The sequence below is a fragment of the Zonotrichia leucophrys genome, chromosome 2 (assembly GCF_028769735.1).
Source record: "Zonotrichia leucophrys gambelii isolate GWCS_2022_RI chromosome 2, RI_Zleu_2.0, whole genome shotgun sequence".
In the NCBI taxonomy this organism is placed as follows: Eukaryota; Metazoa; Chordata; class Aves; order Passeriformes; family Passerellidae; genus Zonotrichia; species Zonotrichia leucophrys.
This window is the reverse complement of record NC_088171.1, coordinates 140,028,709-140,042,726: the sequence shown is the minus strand read 5'-3', so window position 1 is coordinate 140,042,726 and position 14,018 is coordinate 140,028,709. Positions and strand designations below refer to the sequence as shown.

General features: G+C 44.1%; 1 protein-coding gene across 3 annotated transcripts in view; it reads right to left on the bottom strand.

The window, feature by feature from the left end:
- Nucleotides 1–307: 307 nt before the first annotated feature.
- Nucleotides 308–14,018, bottom strand: part of SYBU (syntabulin) — a 40,181-nt gene continuing 26,470 nt past the window's right edge. The window contains exons 1-5 of one of the 3 annotated variants that reach the window (XM_064706599.1): nt 10,693–10,789; nt 7,225–7,327; nt 4,666–4,869; nt 3,514–3,663; nt 308–2,340 (exon numbers count right to left, since the gene is read on the bottom strand). In XM_064706599.1, the coding sequence (XP_064562669.1) occupies nt 1,242–2,340; nt 3,514–3,663; nt 4,666–4,869; nt 7,225–7,265 (1,494 nt within the window). In that variant the 5' untranslated portion in view covers nt 7,266–7,327; nt 10,693–10,789 and the 3' untranslated portion in view covers nt 308–1,241. Of the gene's footprint in view, nt 2,341–3,513; nt 3,664–4,665; nt 4,870–7,224; nt 7,328–10,052; nt 10,571–10,692; nt 10,790–14,018 lie in introns of those variants that run through there. The other 2 variants (XM_064706598.1, XM_064706597.1) reach the window with 2 other exon arrangements.

Sequence of the window (14,018 nt, the reverse complement as noted above, 5' to 3'; positions counted from 1 at the left end):
CTGGGATTGCAGTGCTGAGGAGTTCCAGGTTTCCAGATGATTGCACTGGGTGAAAGATTAGGTCACTTGCATCTGTGAAGCCAGCGTGAGGCAGCAGAGTGGGTTGTGTGTGCAACTGCAGCCCTGCTGGAGCCTTTAATCAGCCTGGTGAGTGCTTACACTTGGAACTGTAGTCAGGTTTTCTCAGTCTAATTCTGATCTCCTTGAATAGTACCTGATACAGTACCTCCCCTAGCTCAGCCTGTACTGACAGCTCAGCTAGAATGGGGTACTTTTTTATACCTTTCTGAAGTAAAACACTCACACATTTGACATATCTATCATGCTTTACTGAACTTGTGATTATAAAGGTAATTTACAATAAAGCAATTAAATAAACAATAAGTTAAAACACAATACATTTATACATAGTATTTCAAAGGGCTCAAAAGACTATCTGGTTCCAATACATAAAGACTTTAAAACAACATTAAGAACCAAAGTGTATCCACGCCTATACTTATTGTAACAAGTGTTAAGACTCCCAACGATGTACATTTTTGGTTACAGTCCCTGTATACGCACAAGACCAGTGAAATGCTCAAGCAATTGCACAATTGAGAAGAGCACTACATGAGACAGGCACAAACAATGTGCTGGAAGCTGCCTGGGGAACACGGGTTTTATCTCTAAATTGAATTGACACTTGGGACAACAAATGGAAAGCGCTAGCATGCTTTCTGGAGCACAGGTGTGATACCCTAAGGGAAGGTTAGTGCTGCCTAGAGAAATACCCCACCTTTTTCCAGCCACTTGTTCCTTGTGCATCTTGCACTATCCTTGAGCCAGTGCCAAGTACTTGTACATTTGCTCAGTGAACCATCCAGGGAGAGTGACGACTTAATCCTGGCTCAGCAGTGGAACATGAAAGAGCACTAGGCTTGAATTCCTATTTCTCTGGTTAGGTTCACTGTGCAGATGTGCTGGCACCAGAAAGTCACCAGCACAGGGGAGGGACATGATGCCTGGGAGCAGGGGGACTATTTCCATAAGCAGCAGTATTGTTAAAAACATCTTGTGGAAGTAAGAGGTTCAGCTTATTTTTTTTATTTTGAAACAAGGAACATGTTTTTAACTGATTTATAGTGCAAATTAAATAGTCAAAAGCAAAGGATGGACTCTGCCAGAATATACAGTAATCTTTTATAATCCATCTCATTCCTCCTTCTCTCTGCCTCAGCCAGTTGGTGCCAGAGTAGACTTTAGGTTTTGATATTGAAGGGTGTTCGGCGTAAAGAGTGCAGGGCCACCAGGCAGCAACCACGAAGCAATGCTCCAATATTGTAAATAGGATCTGTTCCTCCTCTCTGAGTACTCAAAGCCCACAAAATAGTTGGTACAACAGGGGCTGCTACAGCCAGAAGATCCCCGAGGAGACTGCTGCTCCAGTATCTCCTCTTTATTCCTGTATTAACATACTCAAAGGCTTCATCATCATGAGTTTCTGTAAAATCAAGTTCTTTCATGAAACGGTTTTCATTAACTCTGTGCTCCACCTTCCTGCATGGAGACTCCATAGGAGACAAAAGGATGGCAGAATTGGGATCACTTGGGGTTAAGTCCACTATGATACCAGAATCACTGAAGCTTCCAAGAGAAAATTCACCCAGATCCTTCAGTGAAGAAGGTGGGCTTAGAGGACAGGTGTCTTGAGCTCTGAAGATGTTTTGAATGAGCTGCTCCACATCCAAGCTATATGGCACCACGTCAGTCTGGATGGCCTGTTCCACCATCATACTGCTTTTTGCTTCTTCCTGGCAATAAGTTAGTTTTCCATCCAGAATGATTTCAAGCATCTCTTCATTTACAGCAGCACTGAAGGGAGCTGGATCACTCAACTCAGAGGTTGTGGTGGTCAAACTCTCTCCAGATGAGTCAGTCCCGGTAGCTCTGTCCTCACCAAGAAGCAGATCACTGTCTGCCACCTCCTCCAGACCTTGGTCCTCTGTGATGGGGCTGTCTGGCAGGGTGGCACACAATGATAACAGCTTCCCCTCTGAGTCGCTCGCATACTCCAGGCACTGGTCATCCCTCACAGAGTGGTTCTGAGCCATCTCCATGCTTTGCAGCAAAGATTCCAGTTTCTTGTTTTGAATGTTTATGTCTGTGAAGTATTTCTGAATTTTTTTGTCTTTCTCAGCCAAGCTACTTTTCATGCTTTCAATAACCTGCTTAAGTTGTTTAATTTCACTTCTTGCTTCCTTTAAGGCTAGCTCTGCCTCCACACGATTGCACTCTTCTTCAATCCAGTCTTCCCTCATCCGTCCCAGCTGAGCTTTAAGCTCTTCTATTTCTGTTTCCCTGTAGCAAAATAAAAATCATGTAACACTTCTGCTGACTGCTCACCTAAAGTCAGTATGAGGCCGCCATCACACAGTGATGGCTCTGCTGCTGAGATGCTCCAAGAAGGAAGCAAATTTCTCCAGGTGCCATTTGTGATCCCCTCTGAGAAAGCCAAGATGTGCCAGCGGATTGCTCATGGGAGTCACTGACCTCCCCACAAAACCAGCGGCCTTGGGGGCTGTGCCATGATCCTGGACAATTTGAGGCACCAGTGGTGACCTCTAGGTCACATCTAACCACTGCAGTGCTTAAAACCTCCCCTACTGCCTCACCCTGGAGCAAATGGGAAACAGCTGCCTGGATGCATCCCCGCTCCTGCCAGCAGCTTGTCACATACTGCCAGAGCCAAGTGGCCTCGGACAGGCACGGAGCTCAGGTCTGCAGGCACATGGCTGGCTTGCCCCAGCAGGGAGCCAGAGGCTGCTGCAAGGACATGCGGAGCAAGTGGGAGAGAGGGGACTCCTATGTCAGTTCCAGGCCTTGCTGATGCAGAGGAAGAGCACAAGGTCCCTGGAACTCTGTCTTGGGCTCCATTCAAACAGCCCTTTGTGACCCCTTGGGTTGTCTGTGCTGGAGAGCCAGCTCTCAGAGGGCAGTTTTAGTAAGAGACATCTGCTGCTGTGTAATGCATGTTGTCACTTCTTTGCTCAGCATCCACACAAAGGGCTATTGTGAAAAATCCAGCATGTAAGTGACAAAAACACAAATAGGCACGGTGGTTTGGGTATGAACTATTCTTTCACTGGGGAAAAGGAGGATATTTGCAGTTCTACTTCACTGAGAGAGGTAGAACAGGACACTAAGGTAACACATGCTAGCAGGTAGAAACTGTTCTATGTATAAAAGGCCTCAATCTAAATAAGACTTGTAAAAAGTTGTCTTTTAAAAGCATTTTATTGTGAAAGTTCCAAGAAGGAAAAAGAGCTATATTTATAAATAATTCATTGTTTTGCATCCCCTTAGTACACTCTGAAACCTGAAATACTGAAAACAACCTAACCAGACTAATTGTATTTCAATTTTCTTAATGGAAACTTCATTGATCAAGAAATGAGTAAAACCACTCAGGATCCCCACCCCTAAATGTTCCCAAATAAAATCTTTCTGACTGATTTCTGAAGTGAGGTTTACCTTTCTTTGAGTTTGCTTTCAGATTCCTTCAGCTTGGTTTTCAAATGTCGCACTGCCACTTCTTTCTGCTGCAGAGGAGTCAAATACTGCTCTGGGTTTTGTGGCTTAATGCTGTGATTGTCACCACAAGAACTGTATCTCCCTGACCGCCTGAAAAAACCCAAAACAAACCATCACATAACATCACTCTTACAGTTCTTAAATCCTGGCAGAATGAAAAACATCCCGTTGATGGATAAATGCAAAACTTGACTCATCAGGGGGTCCTCGGTGTCCACACAAGTTACTCCACCTTGCCAATCAAAGTACTTGAGGAAACAGCTGATTTGTAGCTATAGTGCAAGATTTACTATTTACTGTACTTGGCTTCAGTGTCATTACGTCAAATAAGGCTTTTAACTTTATTTTGACTTTACAATACCCGGCCATTCCCTCATCCCAAATGGGTGGTGTGCCCAAGAACAGGAAGGGCAAGGGTACCCATCTACAGACAGCCAGGCGAGGCAGCCCAAGGAACAAGTTCAGCTCCACACAGGATTTATAAAGCTGAGCACACTGAAATCCACACTCATCCCTTCTAGCTCTGGGTGTGTATATTACATGCTCAGTCAGCCAATACACATGTACACTGGCTGCTCAGTCGTCTGGGAGCGTGGACAACAGCAGCAGCATGGTGGCCATTTCTTCTCTGCAACACATGTCACATGCTCTGGCAGGTGTCTGTATTCTTTCCTGTACAGGAAACTGCACTCCTTAGGGAGGTGCCTAAGGCTAGGTGGGGTGAATTTTCGCTCAAGTACATCATGTTTCCTACACTACCCCACCCAATTCTCTTTGAAGTGAAAAGAACCCTACAACAAACAAACCAGTAAATCCTCATAAGAACTGATGGCATGAAATAGCCTGCCTTGGAGTGAAAACCAACTGCAAAGGATTTTGACTTAAAGTAAGCTTGAATTTTAAAGTGCTGAAACAATAAAGCTTTTACATGGTATGGAGAACCTTGCTGACTGTTAAGTCACCTATATAAGGCATCATAACTATGGTGAGGAGCAAGATGACCTGCATGGCAACTCCTACAACTGATCCCACACTACAGTGCAGAGAGACTGTCAATGTACCCAACACCAGGAGGCTGAAACACAGACTTGCCTCATCACTGGACTGCTATCACTTCCTTTGTACGAGCCTGAGTTGCTGCTGCTGGCTGAAGAAGCCCTGTAACTCTGATGGATGTTAGCAGGACTCAGATGGTTTTTGCACAGTGTTGATGAAGCATCCTTTCCATGTGAAGAAGGTGGACTGGCTCCAGACTTGTAGGATGAGGATCCATTATTCCGACCATAAGGACCACGACTGGAGAAGAACCAAAACGGTGAAAGCATTATTCTCATCACACAATCCATTATATGTCTTATTTTATACACAAAGTTCTCTAAACAATAAACCAGAGAGATAACTGTGAGTGGCTGGAAAGAAATAAAATTCTGACATGATCAGCAACTGCATGTTCTTTCACTGGCAGGGGGTTCTCAGTCTGAATTACATGTTCTAAGGAAATCTCAGCCATTTTACATCTCTCTGTGGACAGCACAGTTCTCAGTGACTCCATCAGATCATTCATGTTCCCTGAATCTTTGACTTGGTTAAGTAAGGAGAGGCCTGTGGTCTGGACTAATGCCAAAAGAACCACACTGCAGCTTTCCCTGGCCAGGCCTGCAGAGTGGTGCCTGTGCACGGAGGGTTGCTGTAAGACTGCTTTCATGCTCCTCAGCAAGCAGCCTGACGGATCACAGTGTGCAATGAAAACAGATTTGTTTGGGCCACTGTTCTTTTTTGCCTTTGGCATACTGGGTGCTTCATCTGTCATGGTCAGCTATTCATTCACTTCGATATAGCTTGAGCCCCATGGAGAGCAGGCTGAAAAAGTATTAAAAGAGACAGAGGAAAATACAGTATTTTCTTTTTTTCTTCCAGTTTTTCTCATACATATTTACCTTTCTTTTTTCCATTCTTTATAAAAGAATCTGTCAACTGTGTGTGCTTGAAAGCAGTTGGTATCCTCCCTGCCTGACAGCTGCCCAAGGGCTGGAGTGCTCTGAGGCCAGCTTCTCGGGATGTTTCCCTTTCCTGCTCACTTGGTTTGCCATCCTACATGACTACACTACCACCTTCACTTTCCCACTGAAGTTGTTCTTCTAAATGGTAATGAAAGGGCAGGCTTGAAAAAATAAAATAAAAAAAAAGTCCAAACAAAAAATACCAGAAAAAGGCAAACCCAGCCAGCAAAAGAGAAGGCATGAATATAAAAAAATCAAATACCACAGAATTATGAAGCAACATCTCTTCTTTAAATTGTTTCAATTGGTTTTTTCCCTTCTCAGCAAATGGAACAGTTTATAAGGAACAGATGGTTGAGTGGCTGCTGCGAACCTTCATCACACTGCTGTGGTTTGGGTGATTTTGAAATTATTTTACAATGAACTACAGAACTGTGGTTTGTGACAACATGGAACTGTTTCATAGCAAGAACAGTTAAAAAAGAACATATTGCAAAGTAGATATCTCTTTCCACTTCATACAGGGTATCATCAACTGTGGCAGAACTCGCAGAGACTGTGCTTAACATAGCAGGGCATCAGAAGGAGACTTATTACAGAGGACTTCTGTCCAATACAGTATGCTCTAGTTTAAAGTTATATTAAAATGCCCAGTAGTATATGAAATGACACAGAAGCTCACTGAAATTAAGGTGATTTTAGGGCTTCATATTACACTTAGTACCATTTTTTCCCACAGCCAATAGTTTTACTTGTTGAATGTAATCTAGAGGGAACTCAAGTAGAGTTTATTTTTCCCAGTCTCAGGATACAGATAGGAAAGTGCTCTCAAAGCCTCACTCTGACAGCCTCTGTGTTCCAGGGCACACCACGACCTCCAGGATGCCGGTGTGACTCAGGCACACGGGTACCCTGCTGCCACCCCAGCCTGCCTGCCAGCTCCTCCACCACGGGCAGGAAACCACTCCTGTCCCTGAGAACTCCCTCCTCCTGCTCCACAAAATGTAACCAGCAGGGATTGCGTGGGCAGAACACAACGTGTGCTGATCCATCCCACTGCCCCTGTGTTCTCAAGCTGCCTGAATTTGCAATTCACAGATGACAGGGAGAAATCTTACAAAAATCTTTCATGAAAGGTTCACTTAGATGACTATGATATATTTTTTTTTTTAATTGCCTATAGGCTAGGCAAGGGTATTTCAGAAAAAAAAATCCAACATCAAATGCAATACTGTCTACTTCTTACAACAAAAAATGAGATATTGATCTGGAAGGGTGTAAGCTCAGCTGACAATTTATGACAGAGATAAAACAAATTAAGACTAAAAGGTTTAGGTTAACTGGTTAGAAATACTGCTGTTAATTAACACACCCAGCTCTCTCTCCATTCCAGCCAATGCCTTTTCTGCCTTACCTGATTCTATTTCCTGTACTTGCCATGAATAAACAAAAAAACCCCCAACAGCTGGCTGATCTGGCACACTGACAATTTCTGTAAACTGAATACAGCTTTTTTTTCTTTCTTATACTGCAGTTCTCACCAGTGTGCTACCAAACAGCCTTGTGTTAACCCAATTGTTTTAAAATGCAAGACCTTACACAGTAGTCTATCTTTGTACTAGCAATATTCAGGAAAAACTGCATTGCTTACTTGCGAGAAAAAGAAGATCTCTTGCTTCCAGCAGCCGACATATGGACTTCAGGTGCTGAAATACTGCCTGTGCTGCTTGAAGAGCTAAAATCGGCTTCACTGCCTGGAAAGGAAAAGGAAAGAGTAAAAACATGGAAATTATAACTCAAAGATTGTTTTCAAAATAACAGTGAATCACAAGCATCCTTCCTTTGTCTGTTCTGGGTGAATTTCAGAAGTTGCATGGATTTTCAAACATCCCTGGGGACAGGATATGGATTTGCTCCAGATTTTCCCCATTTCTTCAGAACTGACACTTCAACAAGAGCAGAAAAAACACATTTGGACACAAAACCCTCACGCTACAGAAGCCATTTTAGGTCTCAGACAAGAACACTTGTTGTGACAACCTGTTTGCTCCTCACAGACACCGACAGACGAACGAGGCTGCTCACGTGGCTCCTTCAGGAGCACAGTGATTAGGAACACACCACTGTAAGTGGGTATTTCTCATGCTTTAAACCATGCAGAAACACTGCTTGCTGCTTCTGTTTTGTCTTCTCAGATAACATAAATGTACATATATATATAGGTACAGGCTAATGGTAAATTTATATATTTATCTACACACGTATGGAGAGTTTCATGTGGTACAGAAGCATAGTGAGGCAGTTGTAATAACCTTAAAATAATCCAGTAATCACATGTAGGTCTCAAGTGCTTCTCAGGTACCACCAAGTCATCTGATTACTGATTTTCTATGGATCACACCTTTTATTTGACAAGCTCTGGCATATTGCTCTCATTTTGCTAAGGCAGGTAGATGTACTAAGAAAGTCTTATCCTCTGGAAGAAAAACACACCAAAGGTTTAATTTTTTTCCAATCTGTCAGTCTAATGGCAAGCATCCTATGCTCTACCCAGGTCTCATGCTGTTGAGCCACAGTAATGAATGGTGACTTTAGCTGAGGGGATGGAAATAATTCTCCAACACTTTTTAAACAGCTGACCAAGCACAGCATTTCTTACCTGGGAATTTCTGGATGTCATCCCATGGATAGACATCCCCAAGCCAGAAGATGCAAACTTGCCATTTTTGTTATTTTTTTTCCACACAGGAGAGATGCAGCTGGAGCCACCATCATCTACTGCAGCTAGACCTTCTAGTACTCAATCTATCTTAAATTCTACACAGAGCTCATGGTGAAAGGTGCATGTTTCACCCTGAACACCTCAGACTGAGGAAAAGCTTTGTCAGAGCCTGGCTTCACAGCCTTAAAGAGGCTGAGACAGCCAGCAACCATTCTCACATGGGGCAACACTTAGCTACCTGCCTTAGGATAAGGTGTGAATGAATTTAACCCAGTACTTTCCCTACCTCATGACATCAGATACCAGCCTCTATTTCTCTGCTCCTCTGCATCAGCCCATCCTCAGCCCAATGTCAAAGTGCTCAGATACAAAGCTTAGCTCTTCAAAAGGGGATCCCAGGGACCCAGCTCTAGCACCTCTAACCAGCTCCATACCCAGTACAATGCCCCGATAACCAGATCCAAGCCATCACATCCATAACCAAATCAGAGCTGTGTGCAAATTTGCAAGGGGAGGAAGAAAAGTAGCAAAGCCACCTGGTTTCAGAGAGTATTTATATCATGTTTACAGATGTAAATGTGAGTGACCTTCCCCTTGGGAAGCAAAATGATCGTGGGACATGGTATTCCAAGATGCAACAGTTTTCCTGATCAACAAAATATCCCCATCTACAAGACTAATATACACTCCAAACAACCTCTTGGTATCACACTACACCCAAAACTACTTTTCTAAAAAAGACTCAAACAGGTAAACACATCACACAGATGTCATACCTCTGGTGTTCCAGTCCCCAAAACATCTCTATGCTTGCAGGACACCAGCAGCTTTCCCAAGGCAAGTCCTGGCTGTGGCACAGAGAGCAGGAGCCCTAGCCAAGGTTCATCTCTGGGTAAGCAGATCACATCATAATCAGATCTTGCTATCGAAAGCATTGCCGAGTAGCAAGGCTTAACAACCGCCTCTCCCTGACCTGCCTGGCTTGGAGCACCAAGGGCTGCAAGGCTGGACACTGCTGGTAAGAGCCAGCACTGCCTGAAAACACAACCACACCATCAGCAGAGCTTTATGAAAGACTGAACTGCATCTGAGACCAGGAACCGTGTCTGCAAAGCATGAACTAACCTTTCTGGCCCCAGTTCTAATAACAGCTACACACAAGCTTAACACTTCACACAGGAGACTACTTATGTTTAAAATTAGGCATGTGGCTATTTATAGGATCTTTGAGAACATTTTATAAGTTAAAGGGGTCACTGCTAGTAATGGTTCCAAGTGTACAAATGATGTTCAAACCAGTTTTGTGTGTAGCAGAGTTTGACAGCAATGTTATTAGGAGAATTTAAAAAACATCTTTTCCCATTTGGTAGATATCTCTGAGTAAAATAACATAGCATCTATCCATAAAATACCCACTGCCATATTGTCCTGGGTAGGTGTGACTTCTGTCTTAGAAATATCTTAATAAAACATGAAACTCTCTGTCTAGCAGCAGTGCAGGCAAGAGCTGAACACTTCCTCTCATTCTTCTAATGCCATTCTCCAGGCTGACAGCTTCCTAAGGATGACTCTTGATTATTTTTGTCACTGTGACTATGTAATGGCAAAAAGTCACACATCTAAGCTCCAGAACAGCCCATTAATTTAGTGCTAACAATGAAAGAGACTGACATTTCTCAACCCCGCATTCCTTTGTCGTAACTGGCTGTAACTTGTTTAGCTCCAATAAGACACTTTTCTCTTAAAAGGACTCTTACCCCCTCCTGCAAAAGATGCTACACGTTGAGTCACCAGCTTCAGGAGTATGTCATTCGGAGCTCACGCATTCAAACTCTTGCAGGCTGCAGCCATCAGTGTCCCAGCCCATGGAGCCAGCCCGGTGTCCATGCTGGGCAGCCCGCGCTCCGCGCCCGGCAGCGGGCTCCGAGCAGCACGCCCACGCTGCGGGAGCAGAGCTCTGCACTGCTCTGTGCAATGGGAGGAACAGCACAGGGATGGCCAACCAAACACCGTCACATTTTCCAGGGCTGCTCTTTGCCGGGAATGGGTGTCTGAGAAGCAAGAGAGCAATCCTGCAGAGCCCAGAGTTCTTTACCGCTCGGGGGGCTGCGGCACCGACCTGAGAGCGCTCTGCAGGCAGCATCACGCTCTGTGCTGCCTTTTCGCCTCCTTGCTGCCCTGACAGCACCGCGACAGCCCCTGGGCTCGGCTGACACCGAGGGAGGAGAAGGGAGCCCGTGCCAGCTGCGGTGCTGCCTCTAACGAGCCGTGCGGGCAGCGCCGCCCGGGCAGAGGCGCACAGTGGCCACGGTCCGGCAGCGTGTGGCGTCTGCCACCACGGCTCGGGGAGCTCACGCTCCCCTGCCGCAGCACGGGATTCAACTGGGACACTCTTACCAATGTCTCAAGGGCGTTTCCCATGCTGCATCCGATGCAGTAAGAGATTTGGGGGCGGGATCGAGGAGCGGGAGAAGGAGCCGCCCGTGCGGGGGCCGCTCCGCCTCCGACAGGCACGGCCGCGTGTTTATCCCAGCGGCGCAGGGCGGGCACCGCGCCCGCTCCGGGCGGGGAAAGGCCTCACCTCTGACTGTATCTTCTGCCCTGCCCCAGCCACTGCCCGAGCACAGCAGCGGTACAGCTCCTCTTAAAGGGAGTGTCTTACCCCTTCCTGCAAAAGATGCTACGCGTTCAGTCACCAGCTTCAGCAGTACGTCATTTGGAGTTCATATATATACATATACATATACATATACATATACATATACATATACATATACACATACACATACACATACACATGCAAAGATATACATGTGGTCATGTTTATGGAGTTAAAAGATACATTTTCTACACCAGAAACGACCTATGTAAGAAAACTACACTGCTGACATGCACTAAAAAATGTAAAAAAAAAAAAAGGCTGCAGAGAAGCAATGAAATATTGCTTTAACAATCCAGGCTTTTCTTCAAATAACACCCTTAAAAATAACATATCTTTATATGTATATCAGTCTTGAAGTAGATTTTGCGTATAGCCAGTGAAACAGAGCTGTAAGAAAAACAGTGCTGACAGAAAGAGCTTGTCCTCAAATTGTAAAGCATTTAAATTTGCTGACTTTTCTTGCCTTCAAAAGCATTTTGTGATACAGCCAAGTGTCCAAATATGCATACATATTAACCACTTTGGTGCAGTTACTTGAGGAATAAGTGGCATGCTATCTCTCTAGATAGCTTGATTTTGAGACCCCCAGAACTTGGGCCTATGTGAAAAAATATCCAGCAAGGTCATTAAAAGCAGCTGGAAAAGTAGAGAGAATTCTGTTGTTATGCCCACTAATGAAAGGACCAGTATTTTTAAGAGATTTGGTTCAATTTATCTTGAGAGCTTTAACTCCCAGCTACATCTCTAGCTCCAATATTTAACAGCATAAGCAGTATATTTCCAGGAAGTACTAATGCTGCTTTCATTTTTCTATTTAATATGGGGTTGTTCCTGCAAGATGCTGTACACCACAAATGACTGAGGAAAGAAAACCACACTGCTTACATGCACCGAAAAATGTAAAAAAATAAGCTGCAAAGAAGCAATGAAATTTTGCTTTAACATTTCAGGCTTTTCTTCAGATAACACCCTTAAAAATGACCCATTTTGAAGCAAAGTCTCCTAGTGGGAAATGTGCTGAATTCAAAGTGTCAAGACCTTAGATGATAGTGGTTTTTGGTTCCGGTCCCTGGCCTTTGACTTATTATTTATTTGACTTAAGATTATCGTACGGGAGACTCTTATTTTGGACTTAACTATTACATTTCTCACTGAACAGTAACTGGGTAAAAGCAGATGTAACGTTGAGAGCAAGGAACAGGTCACAGCTCTCCTCCATGTGGATTGCATTCCATGTAGTTTGGAATGTAATCTTTGGGTGACAAAGGATGTTCTCACAAGCTCTGCCTCTGCCAGTGTCACTCTCTCCACTACAATGAGAGAGAGGAAGCTGAAGATGCCCAGTAGGTTGCAGTGGTTCAGGAACTCTTAGGATTAGTGTAGATTTGGGCTCCTTTGGTCTAAAGAGGGCACTGGACTCAGACCTTTTCCTCAAGCTCTAACTGCTCAGGTGTGACACAGCACAGACTGGTAGCACTGGTGCTGCTCATATTTCAGAGGAATGACACCTGCTGGATGCCTGCACTCACAGAGAAGGTCTGGCTCTGCTATGGAGCTTCACAGTGAATCCAAGGCATGCACGTGGGCACACCCAGGACTACAGGCAGGTGACTAAGTCTGGGACATGGGCACTTCTCCCTGGCATCTCCTGTGGGTATGTCTGGCATGCTCTCTGCTGTGAATCTTGGATTTTTGTACCTAATCACCCCTCTGGTTTTATATAAGGTTTAGTCATTGAACTCACATTTGTGAGTTGTGCTCCACGAATAATGGCAAGAAACTGGGTACAGCAATGTCCGATGTCTGGCATCCTCAGTCCTAAGGCAACAGGCATCCCTTCCCTATGACACTGCACTGGCCAGTGGATGAAACCATCACTCCGACCCCTGGGGACATCCACCCAACTGCTCAACAGTGCTCCCTCAGCAGACAGGTCTGTGGTCACACTTCAGCTGAGTGCTTGGCCCAATAACAGCTGGGACCTTGGGCAGCTGGCAGAGATGCATTCAGAGGGGATGTGGAGAAAAACTTTGGGTGTGGGTCTCCATAAATTGTTCAAATGTGTTGGGCAAGAAGATTTCCTGCTCAGAACCAGACAGACTTTTGGGAAGGACTTCAACACAGATCCTGCTTTCCTGTGTTTGGATCAAAATGCAATTTTACAAATTATTATTTATCTAGATTTCCGCTCGTTTTTATTGCTTATTCTTTTTACTTTGAAAGAAGAATTGTTATCAAATAATTAATCTCATTAAGCAGTTTTCTAATCTAAGTACTATAGTTTTAGTAGTAATCTGAACCACACTAATGCAAATTATAAGCATTGCGGATCTCAACATGAATACATAATGTGACTTATGCATTCTGTGAAACCACAATCAATCAAGCTCTTCTCTCAAAACACAGTCACTACAAAATAATTACTGACATTGGCTGAGAGCCATCATGCATATTCTGCATATCACTATGATCTGGGCTTGTGTTTTTCTTAATTGTTTCTAATTCACTGATTTGTAGAGAAGCCAAAAGTGGATGTTGGAACAGACAAAGAGCATAATAAGTTGGAGTTTTTTGCTGCTTTATGCATTTTTGAGGCTATTTTTCATACAGAAGTCAGCCTGACCTAATTTTTTTTTTTTTTTGTGCTTCTGTATGGAACTTGAGCCATTCTAACAACACCTTAAAAATGACTCCCACAGTTTCACTCTTCTGAGCCTGAAGTGACCTTTGTCAGGGGGAACATATGCTCATGGAGCAGAAGGGAACAGTCTGGGGAACTTATCTTCATGTTCAAACAAAAAGGCTCTTTGTTATCAGAGACAGAAGGATGCTACTTTCCTACACCAACCTCAATACAAACATTGAGACTGGAGGTTCAGAAAATACACTGGGAGTTTTATAACATAATGCTAAACTTGCATTTGACAGTCTCATAAATTATATCTTTAATCCACCTACGGACAAGTATATTTTATAAGCAACCATGCAGTATCACCTCAGGGGATTTTTTATGTACCGGGCAGTACTATTTGGTCTGTTTGAAGGGAAATGGATAGGCTGG